The sequence below is a fragment of the Thunnus maccoyii genome, chromosome 10, assembly GCF_910596095.1.
Source record: "Thunnus maccoyii chromosome 10, fThuMac1.1, whole genome shotgun sequence".
Taxonomy (NCBI): domain Eukaryota; kingdom Metazoa; phylum Chordata; class Actinopteri; order Scombriformes; family Scombridae; genus Thunnus; species Thunnus maccoyii.
Genome location: NC_056542.1, coordinates 282,510 through 299,975, shown reverse-complemented (window position 1 = coordinate 299,975; position 17,466 = coordinate 282,510). Strand labels below are relative to the sequence as shown.

Genomic DNA, 17,466 nt, shown 5'->3' with positions numbered 1-17,466 from the left:
CACACACACACACACACACACACACACACACACACATACTCACACACACACTCACTCACTCACACACACACTCACACAGACACACACACACACACACACACACAAACACACACACACACACACACACTCACACACAGACAAACACACACACACACACACACACACACACACTCACTCTCACACACACACACACTCACACAGTAACAACACAGCGCAGGATTCCTCTGTGATGGCGTCATGCGCAGCGCGGTCCAGACCCCGTCAGGACGGGTGGAGGCTGATGGTGGAGGGCTGAGGGGGCTTTTGGGAGTTTCCACTAACATGTGGATGTGTTCTCTTGTTGTCGTCATGACAGCAGGGCTGGATTCACCCTCCGATGGACCCCGACTCTAAATGAGCTGTGGCCCCCCGCTGACATCACATGACATGTTTAACTAATCAAAAGAAACACTATACTTGCAACGCCTGCAGGGCATCGACAGGACTGCAGGACTCGAATGAATCTGCAGTTTGCCGGTGAAACGGGTCCAGCAGATGCAGCGACGCCTTCATGTGCACAGCAACTGGTTTGTTGTCATCAGTCTGAACAGAATCTCCTTAAAATACATATCAACCACAACCTGTGAGTGGTTCATCAGTGAGGACAGCAACAGTATCTGTCTGTTTAGCACCTGAAAAGATCATAAATGCTTAGAAAATACCCCCCATTAGTTAGAAAATGAAAAGTCTGGTAACTTAATTATTTATAGATTTATTATTTGTTGTTCTTGTCATGTGATCATTCTGTTGTGAGCAAAAACAATCTGAGAAAAAGCAAATTATTTTTAAGGAACAAAGCAAACCACATTTTTTCTTATGTTTAAAAAAACTTAACAAAAGTTAAACAAAACAAAACTTAACCAAAGTTATATTTTAAAAATGTCACTCTGAGAAATGATGTTTTAATTAATTCTGTACATAAACAGCACCAACATCCACTTCCTGTCCACTGAAAGGCTCCTGATTATTTTGTAATTCGGTACATTTCCTGTGGACACGACTTCTGGCTCTTTGGTGACAGTCAACTCCTCAGTGATGAAACTAACTATTATCTGATAACATCTGGATCTTAAACAACTTCACTTCAGTCCATAAAGTTCTTGTGATGATGCGTTCATGGACCTCCGTTCGACAGATTGTCGTCCTCAGCCGTCATCCTCCTCCTCGTGGTCGTGGGATCTGAGGGTCTCCAGGTCTGGCGGCTCCTCCAGCGCCTCCTGCTGGATGTGTTGGATGGACACCATGCCGGTCAGGAGGGCGTAGCTTAGCATGGCGCCCAGAGCCACCAGCACCGATAGGAACTGCTTCCTCCGCTTGTTGGGGACGTGGTCGAAGTCTCCGCCTTCAGGCTGGGAGGCCGTCTTCTGACCGGAGCTCTCTGAGGACACAGTGACCACATGCAGGACGTCAGACATGTTGTTTAAGCAAGATGGGAGCATTTTACCCCAAACAAGATGATACATTTGTGCTGCTTATGAGGTGAATTTGGGACCAGTACCGTCTAAAAAAACAACATTAATTAACTAATCTAATAAACATCAGGGAGCTTTCTTCCTAAATGAACATGAATCTCTTCTCAGATTCACTTTTCTACCTCTGTGATGGCAGAAAGTGTTAATGTCCTCACTGAGGCAATCTGTTTAACAGTGAAGGTTTATATGACATCACTAAATGATGTCATGCAGATAAACGATGAGTTTGATGCCAAAACATCTGTGAAAAAAATGCTGCTGGACTCAAAACAGACAAAAGTTTTGTTCTGTGAAACACTTTGGTCCAGTTGCTCTTATGGTTAAAATCCTCACAGTTCTGAAAACATTGACAAGCAAAATCCACAACTTCCTTTACAGTTTTTACACAAGTTGAGCTTTTAAAAGATCACTGCACTTCTCCTGATGTACAATAAGTCTACCACACAGCGGCTGTCAGGTTTGTCCGCCTCACCTCGGCCGTCTCTGGGGAAGTAGAGCAGCAGGATGTTTGTGCAGAAGTTGGTCAGATTGTCGAGGGATTTCAGATGCTGCTGCAGCTTCCCGTTGGGCAGTTTGGACTTCAGGATTGGCGCCAAGTGACCAAACACATAAGCGTCCAGAGACGAAGGCCTGCAACGGGACTTTAATTAACTGCTTTGTTTGAAAATATTATTCAATTTTTAGATGTTTTTATTAGGTTTTCTGGTCAATTCATAAGGTGTCACAGTCTTTACTGTTACATCCAATGGACCTTTTTCACAGCCGACATTTGACAAAAATATTCTAGAAGTGCCGAGTGAAAGGCAACAGGACTTTCTTTAGATTACTGAAGTTGTTTCTCTCATCTAAAAGGCTTGGTCACTTCTGATTGGTGGGAACTTCCAGGTGTTTCACAAGTGACAAGTGAAACGTCTTTAAGAATCTACGGCCTGCACCAGTTCACTTTGCTCTCCTAAACATCCTCTGAGCTGGATGACAGAGTTATGGACACAGGCAGAGGTCACTCTGCCCTGCTGGTAGTGTCGGTCCGCAAGAACTTACGAGTCTCCGAAGAAGAACTTGTGTGAGCCGAGACGTTGGGACAGCAGGTTCATACACTCAGCAGCATCACGGAACAACTGAAAAACATAACAGAGACACAAACACTCAGAACACAGTTCACATGTCAGCTGATTATGATCCACAGGTCAACACTGAGGTCTGAGACAACACGGGTCCCCAGGTCTGATGGGAAACACTGGATACTGCCTCCAGTGAGCAGGTCTGCCCATGACAGGAAAACCTCAGCTGTGGAACTGAGGTCCGACCTGGACTAACAACGACGTACGTTCTCTTCTTGATATTTGGGCAGATAAGACCTTCTTCAGGACCGTCCTGCTTGGATCGTCCGTCTCATTGGCTGGAGCTAAATCCATTGGCGCTCCATCATACTCGTTAGGGTCTCAGCGCAGACCAGAGCTGTAATGGTACTTGTATTTGTCCCAAACTGTGCGGTACAGGATGTTTAGTTCGGTAAGCGACTTCCTCAGTTCGGTGCGCTCAGTGACCCAAACAATTACTGTCAAAACAGTGACGGTGTTATTACACTTAGTGTAAATGATAAATTAAATATCAATTCAGCAACTAAACTGTGTCAGTAATTGTTTTGGCCAATGCGCCATTGTTGGATGTTTACATTTTTCAAAATAAAAAGACTAAAATGTTATTTGCTACCTTTCTCTTTTTTCTGATGTACCAATAATGTATGGAACCATGAATTTTGTGTACCGTTACACCCCTAGTGCAGACTGGAAGTAATCCTGGAAGTCTTGTATGTGGATGTGTTGACGGTAAAGTCCTCCTGAGTCTTGAGAATTGAAAAGTCACAGCCTTGGTGGAGTTTACAACCCACTGAGGACGTTCTTCTTTGAGAATACAGAGGTGAATGTGGTTTGAACAAAAAGTGGTCCAGATTAGAATTTTTAGTGGCATATTTTGGGATGGGAACATCCTCTGTCATAAAACCTGGCAGTGTAACTTCACCTCTTAACCTCTGGGTTCAGAAGCTCTGCCTGCCCGTAGTCAGCCAGCAGTACCTTCCCTTTCAGAGCTGTCTGACAGTTTGCCAGAATCTCTCTGATGTCAACTGAAAGTTCTTTCTGAACTCTTTCATTGCCTTCCTCAAGTTTTTGCTTCCAGGACAACAGAAGCTGAAGTCCTTCAGACACCATTCTGCCATTTCCAGAGATTCATCCAAACCCAAAACAGCTGCTTCTTTAACTTGACCGCTTCCTTCACAGCTGTTATCCTCCAGAAGGTTCCAGGTGAAGCCAAACTTCTGTCCACACATCAGATCAGCTGATTCTACTGTCTTTGATCACGCCTGCTCTGTTTCCATGTCCATGACCAGTTTGTCCTGATCCAGGGTCAGTCCATCGTTAATCTTCACACCTTGGACACAGATGTCTAACAACCAACCGCTCTGATTTACTACAACTGACTGACTGAGTGAAGCATTAAAGATTCAAGGACAACCATAAATACCTCTGTAGCAAGTAAAGCAAGACACTAACACAGCCAGGGTTAAAGGTCCAGTTCCCAATGGGGACATCATCCTGAAGATGTACACACTGAATGAATGAATGAATGAATGAATGATGTGTTAAATAAACCAGGAGCATCTCTGTGTTGGTGTTTTATTCCTTTTACTCCTTGAACTCAAAGTTTCCAGAGTCCTCTCTGTGATGAGTTTTATGATGGCTATGAAAAGCTCCACTGGGACATAAGAATTCCTTTCTTCATTCCTTAGAAACAGACTTTCTGAACATCAGTGAGCCATGTTGAGGTCACATCTCTGTACTGACGCTGGTGATCTCAGGTAAACTAAGTCTTACCGATAGTAAATGTAAGAAAATGTTCAGTGACAGAACAGACCAAAAACCATGAACGTGTTCAAATATGATGCGTACTACAAGTTCAGCAGGTCCTCAAAATAATCAAGGTTCATTTAAGTGTTTATTCTTAACTTCAGGAACTTTAGGAACAGCAGTTTGTTAAAATAATGTTTAACTCAAAGTCTACTGACAAGCTTTTTCCAGACCTTTCAAAACATCTCTCAAGTCTTCATCAGAGAACTGAGGATGATTTGGCTCCACTGTCATCACAAACTTTGGTCATGTAATATAAAGTGATAACAACTGGTCACACTGAAACCATGAGCTCCATTTGAAAGCTCCAGAAAAAGCCAGTAAGTGAATCTTGAGTTAAGATTTTCTTAAACTGGGGTTAATCTGCAGCTGGAGTTAAAGACAGACAGTGTCCTTCATCAGTGACAGATGGACATCAGTAGAGCTAAACTGTGTCAGTAATAGTTTCCACTGCAGCAACTAAACTGTGTCAGTAATAGTTTCCACTGCAGCAACTAAACTGTGTCAGTAATAGTTTCCACTGTAGCAACTAAACTGTGTCAGTAATAGTTTCCACTGCATCACAACTAAACTGTGTCAGTAATAGTTTCCACTGCATCACAACTAAACTGTGTCAGTAATAGTTTCCACTGCAGCAACTAAACTGTGTCAGTAATAGTTTCCACTGCATCACAACTAAACTGTGTCAGTAATAGTTTCCACTGCAACACAACTAAACTGTGTCAGTAATAGTTTCCACTGCAACAACTAAACTGTGTCAGTAATAGTTTCCACTGCAGCAACTAAACTGTGTCAGTAATAGTTTCCACTGCATCACAACTAAACTGTCAGTAATAGTTTCCACTGCAACAACTAAACTGTGTCAGTAATAGTTTCCACTGCAACAACTAAACTGTGTCAGTAATAGTTTCCACTGCAGCAACTAAACTGTGTCAGTAATAGTTTCCACTGCATCACAACTAAACTGTGTCAGTAATAGTTTCCACTGTATCACAACTAAACTGTGTCAGTAATAGTTTCCACTGCAACAACTAAACTGTGTCAGTAATAGTTTCCACTGCATCACAACTAAACTGTGTCAGTAATAGTTTCCACTGCAACAACTAAACTGTGTCAGTAATAGTTTCCACTGCAACACAACTAAACTGTGTCAGTAATAGTTTCCACTGCATCACAACTAAACTGTGTCAGTAATAGTTTCCACTGCATCACAACTAAACTGTGTCAGTAATAGTTTCCACTGCAACAACTAAACTGTGTCAGTAATAGTTTCCACTGCAGCAACTAAACTGTGTCAGTAATAGTTTCCACTGCATCACAACTAAACTGTGTCAGTAATAGTTTCCACTGCAGCAACTAAACTGTGTCAGTAATAGTTTCCACTGTATCACAACTAAACTGTCAGTAATAGTTTCCACTGCAGCAACTAAACTGTGTCAGTAATAGTTTCCACTGCAGCAACTAAACTGTGTCAGTAATAGTTTCCACTGCAGCAACTAAACTGTGTCAGTAATAGTTTCCACTGCAGCAACTAAACTGTGTCAGTAATAGTTTCCACTGCATCACAACAAAACTGTGTCAGTAATAGTTTCCACTGCAGCAACTAAACTGTGTCAGTAATAGTTTCCACTGCAGCAACTAAACTGTGTCAGTAATAGTTTCCACTGCAACACAACTAAACTGTGTCAGTAATAGTTTCCACTGCATCACAACTAAACTGTGTCAGTAATAGTTTCCACTGCAACAACTAAACTGTGTCAGTAATAGTTTCCACTGCAACACAACTAAACTGTGTCAGTAATAGTTTCCACTGCATCACAACAAAACTGTGTCAGTAATAGTTTCCACTGCAGCAACTAAACTGTGTCAGTAATAGTTTCCACTGCAGCAACTAAACTGTGTCAGTAATAGTTTCCACTGCAACACAACTAAACTGTGTCAGTAATAGTTTCCACTGCAACAACTAAACTGTGTCAGTAATAGTTTCCACTGCAACACAACTAAACTGTGTCAGTAATAGTTTCCACTGCATCACAACAAAACTGTGTCAGTAATAGTTTCCACTGCAGCAACTAAACTGTGTCAGTAATAGTTTCCACTGCAGCAACTAAACTGTGTCAGTAATAGTTTCCACTGCAACACAACTAAACTGTGTCAGTAATAGTTTCCACTGCATCACAACTAAACTGTGTCAGTAATAGTTTCCACTGCAACAACTAAACTGTGTCAGTAATAGTTTCCACTGCAACACAACTAAACTGTGTCAGTAATAGTTTCCACTGCAGCAACTAAACTGTGTCAGTAATAGTTTCCACTGCAACACAACTAAACTGTGTCAGTAATAGTTTCCACTGCATCACAACTAAACTGTGTCAGTAATAGTTTCCACTGCAACAACTAAACTGTGTCAGTAATAGTTTCCACTGCATCACAACTAAACTGTGTCAGTAATAGTTTCCACTGCATCACAACTAAACTGTGTCAGTAATAGTTTCCACTGCAACAACTAAACTGTCAGTAATAGTTTCCACTGCAGCAACTAAACTGTGTCAGTAATAGTTTCCACTGCAACAACTAAACTGTCAGTAATAGTTTCCACTGCAACAACTAAACTGTCAGTAATAGTTTCCACTGCATCACAACTAAACTGTGTCAGTAATAGTTTCCACTGCAGCAACTAAACTGTGTCAGTAATAGTTTCCACTGCATCACAACTAAACTGTGTCAGTAATAGTTTCCACTGTATCACAACTAAACTGTGTCAGTAATAGTTTCCACTGCAACAACTAAACTGTGTCAGTAATAGTTTCCACTGTATCACAACTAAACTGTGTCAGTAATAGTTTCCACTGCAGCAACTAAACTGTGTCAGTAATAGTTTCCACTGCATCACAACTAAACTGTGTCAGTAATAGTTTCCACTGCAACAACTAAACTGTCAGTAATAGTTTCCACTGCATCACAACTAAACTGTCAGTAATAGTTTCCACTGTATCACAACTAAACTGTGTCAGTAATAGTTTCCACTGCAACAACTAAACTGTCAGTAATAGTTTCCACTGTATCACAACTAAACTGTGTCAGTAATAGTTTCCACTGCAACAACTAAACTGTGTCAGTAATAGTTTCCACTGTATCACAACTAAACTGTGTCAGTAATAGTTTCCACTGCAACAACTAAACTGTGTCAGTAATAGTTTCCACTGCAACAACTAAACTGTGTCAGTAATAGTTTCCACTGCAGCAACTAAACTGTGTCAGTAATAGTTTCCACTGTATCACAACTAAACTGTGTCAGTAATAGTTTCCACTGCAGCAACTAAACTGTGTCAGTAATAGTTTCCACTGCAACAACTAAACTGTCAGTAATAGTTTCCACTGCAAGAACTAAACTGTCAGTAATAGTTTCCACTGCAACAACTAAACTGTGTCAATAATAGTTTCCACTGCAACAACTAAACTGTGTCAGTAATAGTTTCCACTGCAGCAACTAAACTGTGTCAGTAATAGTTTCCACTGCAACAACTAAACTGTGTCAGTAATAGTTTCCACTGCAGCAACTAAACTGTGTCAGTAATAGTTTCCACTGCAACGACTAAACTGTGTCAGTAATAGTTTCCACTGCATCACAACTAAACTGTGTCAGTAATAGTTTCCACTGCAACAACTAAACTGTGTCAGTAATAGTTTCCACTGCATCACAACTAAAGTGTGTCAGTAATAGTTTCCACTGCAACAACTAAACTGTGTCAGTAATAGTTTCCACTGCAGCAACTAAACTGTGTCAGTAATAGTTTCCACTGCAACGACTAAACTGTGTCAGTAATAGTTTCCACTGCAGCAACTAAACTGTGTCAGTAATAGTTTCCACTGCATCACAACTAAACTGTGTCAGTAATAGTTTCCACTGCAGCAACTAAACTGTGTCAGTAATAGTTTCCACTGCAACAACTAAACTGTCAGTAATAGTTTCCACTGCAACAACTAAACTGTGTCAGTAATAGTTTCCACTGCAGCATCAGACTGGAAGTAATCCTGGAAGTCTTGAATGTGGATGTGTTGACGGTAAAGTCCTCCTGAGTCTTGAGAATTGAAAAGTCACAGCCTTGGTGGAGTTTTCAGCCCACTGAGGACGTTCTTCTTTGAGAATACAGAAGTGGTGAGTGTGGTTTGAACAAAAAGTGGTAAGCCACATTTTTATGATAAACCTTTTAGATCTTGGTTGTTTTTAACTTTATCTTTTAACTGGATGAAGGATTTTAGTCGTCGGACGTCTGGACTTCAAGTTATCAGAGAAACAAGCTGAGCAAACGTTAGCAGCAGCTCGGCTAACAGCCCCTCCCAGACGTCCTGTGCCCACCAAACAGCGTCAAAAACACTGATTTTTTATGTGAAACTACTGTATTCAGTGTTTTTTTTACCCGTTTTAATCAGCCGGTCTGTTTGTTCTGGAGAGGAGGAGACCTCTGAGGATAATTCGGCTCTCGGTAAAAAAAAAAAAAAGTAATTCTAACCCGCAGAAGCTGGTTGTTTAACAATAAAGACAACAACTCCCATGATCACATGCTACTTTACGACATCATCACACGCTGTCTTTTGTTATTGTTTTGACTGAGATCCCTAGCGGCAAAATCACAAGATCCAATTCCATATTTACAAGAAGATATTAAACTATCATAATTATGATAAATCTAATAATTACCAGAAAAGAGCTCATTATTACCAGAAAAATCTCATAATTACATAATTATAAAATACAGACGTCATAAAGGCCTCCAGTTTATTTGGCGATCATGAATATGCACAGAAGACTTCATGATGATCTGTGATGGATTTGTTGTTCAGCTACTTCAATGCTGCACTGACCGACTGACATCATCATCATCCTCCTCCTCATCCTCCTCCTAACCTTCTTTCCTTTGATTTATTTTGTTTCCAGCATCATTTCTTTTCTTTCACTCTTCAAAAATTACAACTCGACTGGTTTCAGACAGTGGAAGAGCAGCTCTAGTTTCACTGGACCTGAGTCAACTGTTGTTGAACAGAACTATCTCTCTAAAAACCGTCTATTGAATAAAACTTTCTACAATGATGATTTTTATGTTCGTAACTGAGGTCAAAGAGTCTGAAACCAAGTCAGCCGAGAGGAAACATTTAAGACTGGATCTAAAGTTTTCCTTGCTCCCTGGAGAGCCGACCCTCTGAGGACTTTTCATGCTGACAGAAACAAATTTTTATTTAACGAGTTTCTCCTGAACGCTGACTGACCTCTGACCTTTTCCAAAAGTGGACGGATTGTTCCAAACCAGCAGTTTTCCAGCAGAAAGATCCATTGAAGAGAGTTTTCCTTTCTCTGTAAAAGTGTTCCGACCACTTCAAGGAAAAGGCTGCACACATGGAAACCATATATATCTCTGTACAGACTGGAAAACTGTGCTGATGTTAGTCAGACTTGAATCCTCCTCACAGAGGAACACAGAACATGAGCTGCTTGGTGCTTTTTCACAGAGATGTGTTTAAGTCACTGCATATCGCAGCTTTTATTTCACAGCTCACAGCTGAATGTCTAACATGTCCTCACCTCCTTCTCCAGCTCCTCTCCGGCCTCCAGGCTCTCGTTTCCTCGCAGCAGTCGCAGTTTCTCCAGCTGTCTGCGTTGCATCCGTCCGGGCAGGAAGAAGTTGAGGGGGAACGGCATGTGCTCGGCGTACCAGCGGCGAGTCACGTCCACGTAGTTCTTTGGCTCGATCCAGAACGCGTAGATCTGCAACAGACATGATCCCTCCTCAACACAAACCTTGTTTTGTTTTCGTGATAAACATGGGCGTGTTTAAAGCGGTTCTCACCAGGGCAGGCATGAGTTTCTCCTCCATCAGAGAGATGAAGGCCAGGCTGTCGGCGCCCTCCTTCGCCGACAGGTCGTAGTCTGCATTATATTTCTGAAAAACAAATCAGATTTTCTGCTGAGAGAAACAACAACAACACGGACACATTAAAGTCTCTCACGCACCACAATTTAAAACACCAACATCTGTGGTGAATTCAGTTCATTCTAATAGAGTCTCTGGTCACGCTTTGTTTTACACGTCCTTTCATTTTATTACATTTTCCTAGAAACGCTCACAGTAATTCACAGATATTTAATGATTAATGTTTAGGACATTTTACAGAGAGGCTGCTGCAATTTGGTACAAACTGTAAGAAAAAAAGCGTAAAGTTGATTGAGTTGGTAAGAACTCATCATATTTGGGTTCCTAGTTGTTAATTAGCAAAACTTCTTAATAAATTACACTCTTAACAATATAACTAACAGAAGATACTTGGTTTGTATTGGTATTGGCATAATAGAGTCTTTCTTATAACTCTTTAATGAGCACCTAATACAACCATATGACATCATCCTTTCAAAGAAATGAACAGTCACACAGCAGCTACTGCATATAAAACTACAACTCAACCAACTTAATATTCTTTTTCTTATACTTTGTACCAAATTACACTCTTTCGGTAAAATAACTTAAAACTGTTGGTGACCTGTTGGTAAACGGGACGCGACGTTCACGCGTCCTTTAATGAACGTGACGCGACATTCACGCGTCCTTTAATTAACGGGACGCGACATTCACGCGTCCTTTAATGAACAAGACGCAACATTCACGCGTCCTTTAATGAACAAGACGCAACATTCACGCGTCCTTTAATGAACGTGACGCGACATTCACGCGTCCTTTAATGAACGTGACGCGACATTCACGCGTCCTTTAATGAACGTGACGCGACATTCACGCGTCCTTTAATGAACAAGACGCAACATTCACGCGTCCTTTAATGAACGTGACGCGACATTCACGCGTCCTTTAATGAACAAGACGCAACATTCACGCGTCCTTTAATGAACGTGACGCGACATTCACGCGTCCTTTAATGAACAAGACGCAACATTCACGCGTCCTTTAATAAACGTGACGCGACATTCACGCGTCCTTTAATGAACGTGACGCGACATTCACGCGTCCTTTAATAAACGTGACGCGACATTCACGCGTCCTTTAATGAACAAGACGCAACATTCACGCGTCCTTTAATAAACGGGACGCGACATTCACGCGTCCTTTAATGAACAAGACGCAACATTCACGCGTCCTTTAATAAACGGGACGCGACATTCACGCGTCCTTTAATAAACGTGACGCGACATTCACGCGTCCTTTAATGAACGTGACGCAACATTCACGCGTCCTTTAATGAACGTGACGCGACATTCACGCGTCCTTTAATAAACGGGACGCGACATTCACGCGTCCTTTAATGAACAAGACGCAACATTCACGCGTCCTTTAATGAACAAGACGCAACATTCACGCGTCCTTTAATGAACGTGACGCAACATTCACGCGTCCTTTAATGAACGTGACGCAACATTCACGCGTCCTTTAATGAACAAGACGCAACATTCACGCGTCCTTTAATGAACAAGACGCAACATTCACGCGTCCTTTAATGAACGTGACGCAACATTCACGCGTCCTTTAATGAACAAGACGCAACATTCACGCGTCCTTTAATGAACGTGACGCAACATTCACGCGTCCTTTAATGAACGTGACGCGACATTCACGCGTACTTTAATAAACGTGACGCGACATTCACGCGTCCTTTAATGAACGTGACGCGACATTCACGCGTCCTTTAATGAACGTGACGCGACATTCACGCGTCCTTTAATAAACGTGACGCGACATTCACGCGTCCTTTAATAAACGGGACGCGACATTCACGCGTCCTTTAATGAACGGGACGCGACATTCACGCGTCCTTTAATAAACGTGACGCGACATTCACGCGTCCTTTAATGAACGGGACGCGACATTCACGTGTCCTTTAATAAACGTGACGCGACATTCACGCGTCCTTTAATGAACGTGACGCGACATTCACGCGTCCTTTAATAAACGTGACGCGACATTCACGCGTCCTTTAATGAACGGGACGCGACATTCACGTGTCCTTTAATAAACGTGACGCGACATTCACGCGTCCTTTAATGAACGTGACGCAACATTCACGCGTCCTTTAATGAACGTGACGCGACATTCACGCGTCCTTTAATAAACGTGACGCGACATTCACGCGTCCTTTAATGAACGTGACGCGACATTCACGCGTCCTTTAATAAACGTGACGCGACATTCACGCGTCCTTTAATGAACGGGGCGCGACATTCACGCGTCCTTTAATAAACGTGACGCGACTTTAATGAACGTGACGCAACATTCACGCGTCCTTTAATAAACGTGACGCGACATTCACACGTCCTTTAATAAACGTGACGCGACATTCACGCGTCCTTTATTGAACGGGACGCGACATTCACGCGTCCTTTAATAAACGTGACGCGACATTCACGCGTCCTTTAATAAACGTGACGCGACATTCACGCGTCCTTTAATGAACGTGACGCGACATTCACGCGTCCTTTAATGAACGGGACGCGACATTCACGCGTCCTTTAATGAACGTGACGCGACATTCACGCGTCCTTTAATAAACGTGACGCGACATTCACGCGTCCTTTAATAAACGTGACGCGACATTCACGCGTCCTTTAATAAACATGACGCGACATTCACGCGTCCTTTAATAAACGGGACGCGACATTCACGCGTCCTTTATTGAACGTGACGCGACATTCACGCGTCCTTTAATAAACGGGACGCGACATTCACGCGTCCTTTAATAAACGGGACGCGACATTCACGCGTCCTTTATTGAACGTGACGCGACATTCACGCGTCCTTTAATGAACGTGACGCGACATTCACGCATCCTTTAATAAACGTGACGCGACATTCACACGTCCTTTAATAAACGTGACGCGACATTCACGCGTCCGTTAATAAACGTGACGCGACATTCACGCGTCCTTTAATAAACGTGACGCGACATTCACGCGTCCTTTAATAAACGTGACGCGACATTCACGCGTCCTTTAATGAACGGGACGCGACATTCACGCGTCCTTTAATAAACGGGACGCGACATTCACGCGTCCGTTCATAAACGTGACGCGACATTCACGCGTCCGTTAATAAACGTGACGCGACATTCACGCGTCCTTTAATGAACGTGACGCGACATTCACGCATCCTTTAATAAACGTGACGCGACATTCACACGTCCTTTAATAAACGTGACGCGACATTCACGCGTCCGTTAATAAACGTGACGCGACATTCACGCGTCCTTTAATAAACGTGACGCGACATTCACGCGTCCTTTAATAAACGTGACGCGACATTCACGCGTCCGTTAATAAACGTGACGCGACATTCACGCGTCCGTTAATAAACGTGACGCGACATTCACGCGTCCTTTAATGAACGGGACGCGACATTCACGCGTCCTTTAATAAACGTGACGCGACATTCACGCGTCCGTTAATAAACGTGACGCGACATTCACGCGTCCTTTAATAAACGTGACGCGACATTCACGCGTCCTTTAATAAACGTGACGCGACATTCACGCGTCCTTTAATAAACGGGACGCGACATTCACGCGTCCTTTAATGAACGGGACGCTACATTCACACGTCCTTTAATAAACGTGACGCGACATTCACGCGTCCTTTAATAAACGTGACGCGACATTCACGCGTCCTTTAATGAACGGGACGCGACATTCACGCGTCCTTTAATGAACGGGACGCGACATTCACGCGTCCTTTAATAAACAGGACGCGACATTCACGCGTCCTTTAATAAACGGGACGCGACATTCACACGTCCTTTAATAAACGGGACGCGACGTTCACGCGTCCTTTAATGAACGGGACGCGACATTCACGCGTCCTTTAATAAACGGGACGCGACATTCACGCGTCCTTTAATAAACGGGACGCGACATTCACGCGTCCTTTAATAAACGGGACGCGACATTCACGCGTCCTTTAATAAACGGGACGCGACATTCACGCGTCCTTTAATAAACGGGACGCGACATTCACGCGTCCTTTAATAAACGGGACGCGACATTCACACGTCCTTTAATAAACGGGACGCGACGTTCACACGTCCTTTAATAAACGGGACGCGACGTTCACGCGTCCTTTAATGAACGTGACGCGACATTCACGCGTCCTTTAATAAACGGGACGCGACATTCACACGTCCTTTAATAAACGTGACGCGACATTCACGCGTCCTTTAATAAACGTGACGCGACATTCACGCGTCCTTTAATAAACGTGACGCGACATTCACGCGTCCTTTAATGAACGGGACGCGACATTCACGCGTCCTTTAATAAACGGGACGCGACATTCACGCGTCCTTTAATAAACGGGACGCGACATTCACGCGTCCTTTAATAAACGTGACGCGACGTTCACGCGTCCATTAATGAACGTGACGCGACATTCACGCGTCCTTTAATTAACGGGACGCGACATTCACACGTCCTTTAATAAACGGGACGCGACGTTCACGCGTCCTTTAATGAACGTGACGCGACATTCACGCGTCCTTTAATTAACGGGACGCGACATTCACGCGTCCTTTAATAAACGGGACGCGACATTCACGCGTCCTTTAATAAACGGGACGCGACATTCACGCGTCCTTCAATAAACGTGACGCGACATTCACGCGTCCTTTAATAAACGGGACGCGACATTCACGCGTCCTTTAATAAACGGGACGCGACGTTCACGCGTCCTTTAATGAACGTGACGCGACATTCACGCGTCCTTTAATTAGCGGGACGCGACATTCACGCGTCCTTTAATAAACGGGACGCGACATTCACGCGTCCTTTAATTAACGGGACGCGACATTCACGCGTCCTTTAATTAACGGGACGCGACATTCATGCGTCCTTTAATAAACGGGACGCGACATTCACGCGTCCTTTAATAAACGGGACGCGACATTCACGCGTCCTTTAATAAACGGGACGCGACATTCACGCGTCCTTTAAGAAACGGGACGCGACGTTCACGCGTCCTTTAATGAACGTGACGCGACATTCACGCGTCCTTTAATTAACGGGACGCGACATTCACGCGTCCTTTAATTAACGGGACGCGACATTCACGCGTCCTTTAATAAACGGGACGCGACATTCACGCGTCCTTTAATAAACGGGACGCGACATTCACGCGTCCTTCAATAAACGTGACGCGACATTCACGCGTCCTTTAATAAACGGGACGCGACATTCACGCGTCCTTCAATAAACGTGACGCGACATTCACGCGTCCTTTAATGAACGTGACGCGACATTCACGCGTCCTTTAATAAACGTGACGCGATATTCACGCGTCCTTTAATAAACGTGACGCGACATTCACGCGTCCTTTAATTAACGGGACGCGACATTCACGCGTCCTTTAATAAACGTGACGCGACATTTACGCGTCCTTTAATAAACGTGACGCGACATTCACGCGTCCTTTAATTAACGGGACGCGACATTCACGCGTCCTTTAATAAACGTGACGCGACATTCACGCGTCCTTTAATAAACGGGACGCGACATTCACGCGTCCTTTAATAAACGGGACGCGACATTCATGCGTCCTTTAATAAACGTGACGCGACGTTCACGCGTCCTTTAATGAACGTGACGCGACATTCACGCGTCCTTTAATTAACGGGACGCGACATTCACGCGTCCTTTAATGAACGTGACGCGACATTCACGCGTCCTTTAATTAACGGGACGCGACATTCACACGTCCTTTAATAAACGGGACGCGACATTCACGCGTCCTTTAATTAACGGGACGCGACATTCACGCGTCCTTTAATGAACGTGACGCGACATTCACGCGTCCTTTAATTAACGGGACGCGACATTCACACGTCCTTTAATAAACGTGACGCGACGTTCACGCGTCCTTTACTGAACGTGACGCGACATTCACGCGTCCTTTAATTAACGGGACGCGACATTCACGCGTCCTTTAATGAACGTGACGCGACATTCACGCGTCCTTTAATTAACGTGACGCGACATTCACGCGTCCTTTAATAAACGGGACGCGACATTCACGCGTCCTTTAATTAACGGGACGCGACATTCACGCGTCCTTTAATGAACGTGACGCGACATTCACGCGTCCTTTAATTAACGGGACGCGACATTCACACGTCCTTTAATAAACGGGACGCTACATTCACGCATCCTTTAATAAACGTGACGCAACATTCACGCGTCCTTTAATAAACGGGACGCGACATTCACGCGTCCTTTAATAAACGGGACGCGACATTCACGCGTCCTTTAATAAACGGGACGCGACATTCACGCGTCCTTCAATGAACGTGACGCGACATTCACGCGTCCTTTAATAAACGTGACGCAACATTCACGCGTCCTTTAATAAACAGGACGCGACATTCACGCGTCCTTTAATAAACAGGACGCGACATTCACGCGTCCTTTAATAAACGGGACGCGACATTCACGCGTCCTTTAATAAACGGGACGCGACATTCACGCGTCCTTCAATGAACGTGACGCGACATTCACGCGTCCTTTAATAAACGGGACGCGACATTCACGCGTCCTTTAATAAACGGGACGCGACGTTCACGCGTCCTTTAATGAACGGGACGCGACATTCACGCGTCCTTTAATAAACGGGACGCGACATTCACGCGTCCTTTAATAAACGGGACACGACATTCACGCGTCCTTTAATAAACGTGACGCGACGTTCACGCGTCCTTTAATAAACGGGACGCGACATTCACGCGTCCTTTAATTAACGGGACGCGACATTCACACGTCCTTTAATAAACGGGACGCGACGTTCACGCGTCCTTTAATGAACGTGACGCGACATTCACGCGTCCTTTAATAAATGGGACGCGACATTCACGCGTCCTTCAATAAACGTGACGCGACATTCACGCGTCCTTTAATAAACGGGACGCGACGTTCACGCGTCCTTTAATAAACGGGACGCGACGTTCACGCGTCCTTTAATGAACGTGACGCGACATTCACGCGTCCTTTAATTAACGGGACGCGACATTCACGCG

At 43.9% G+C, this 17,466-nt stretch overlaps 1 protein-coding gene across 1 annotated transcript in view; it reads right to left on the bottom strand.

Annotated features, from left to right (window-relative positions):
- Nucleotides 1-735: 735 nt before the first annotated feature.
- Nucleotides 736-17,466, bottom strand: part of mtx1a (metaxin 1a) — a 52,328-nt gene continuing 35,597 nt past the window's right edge. Inside the window, exons 4-8 of the mRNA XM_042425246.1 lie at nucleotides 10,264-10,356; nucleotides 9,999-10,181; nucleotides 2,553-2,629; nucleotides 1,984-2,141; nucleotides 736-1,417 (exon numbers count right to left, since the gene is read on the bottom strand). Of these exons, the coding sequence (XP_042281180.1) occupies nucleotides 1,185-1,417; nucleotides 1,984-2,141; nucleotides 2,553-2,629; nucleotides 9,999-10,181; nucleotides 10,264-10,356 (744 nt within the window). The 3' untranslated portion in view covers nucleotides 736-1,184. The remainder of the gene's footprint in view (nucleotides 1,418-1,983; nucleotides 2,142-2,552; nucleotides 2,630-9,998; nucleotides 10,182-10,263; nucleotides 10,357-17,466) is intronic.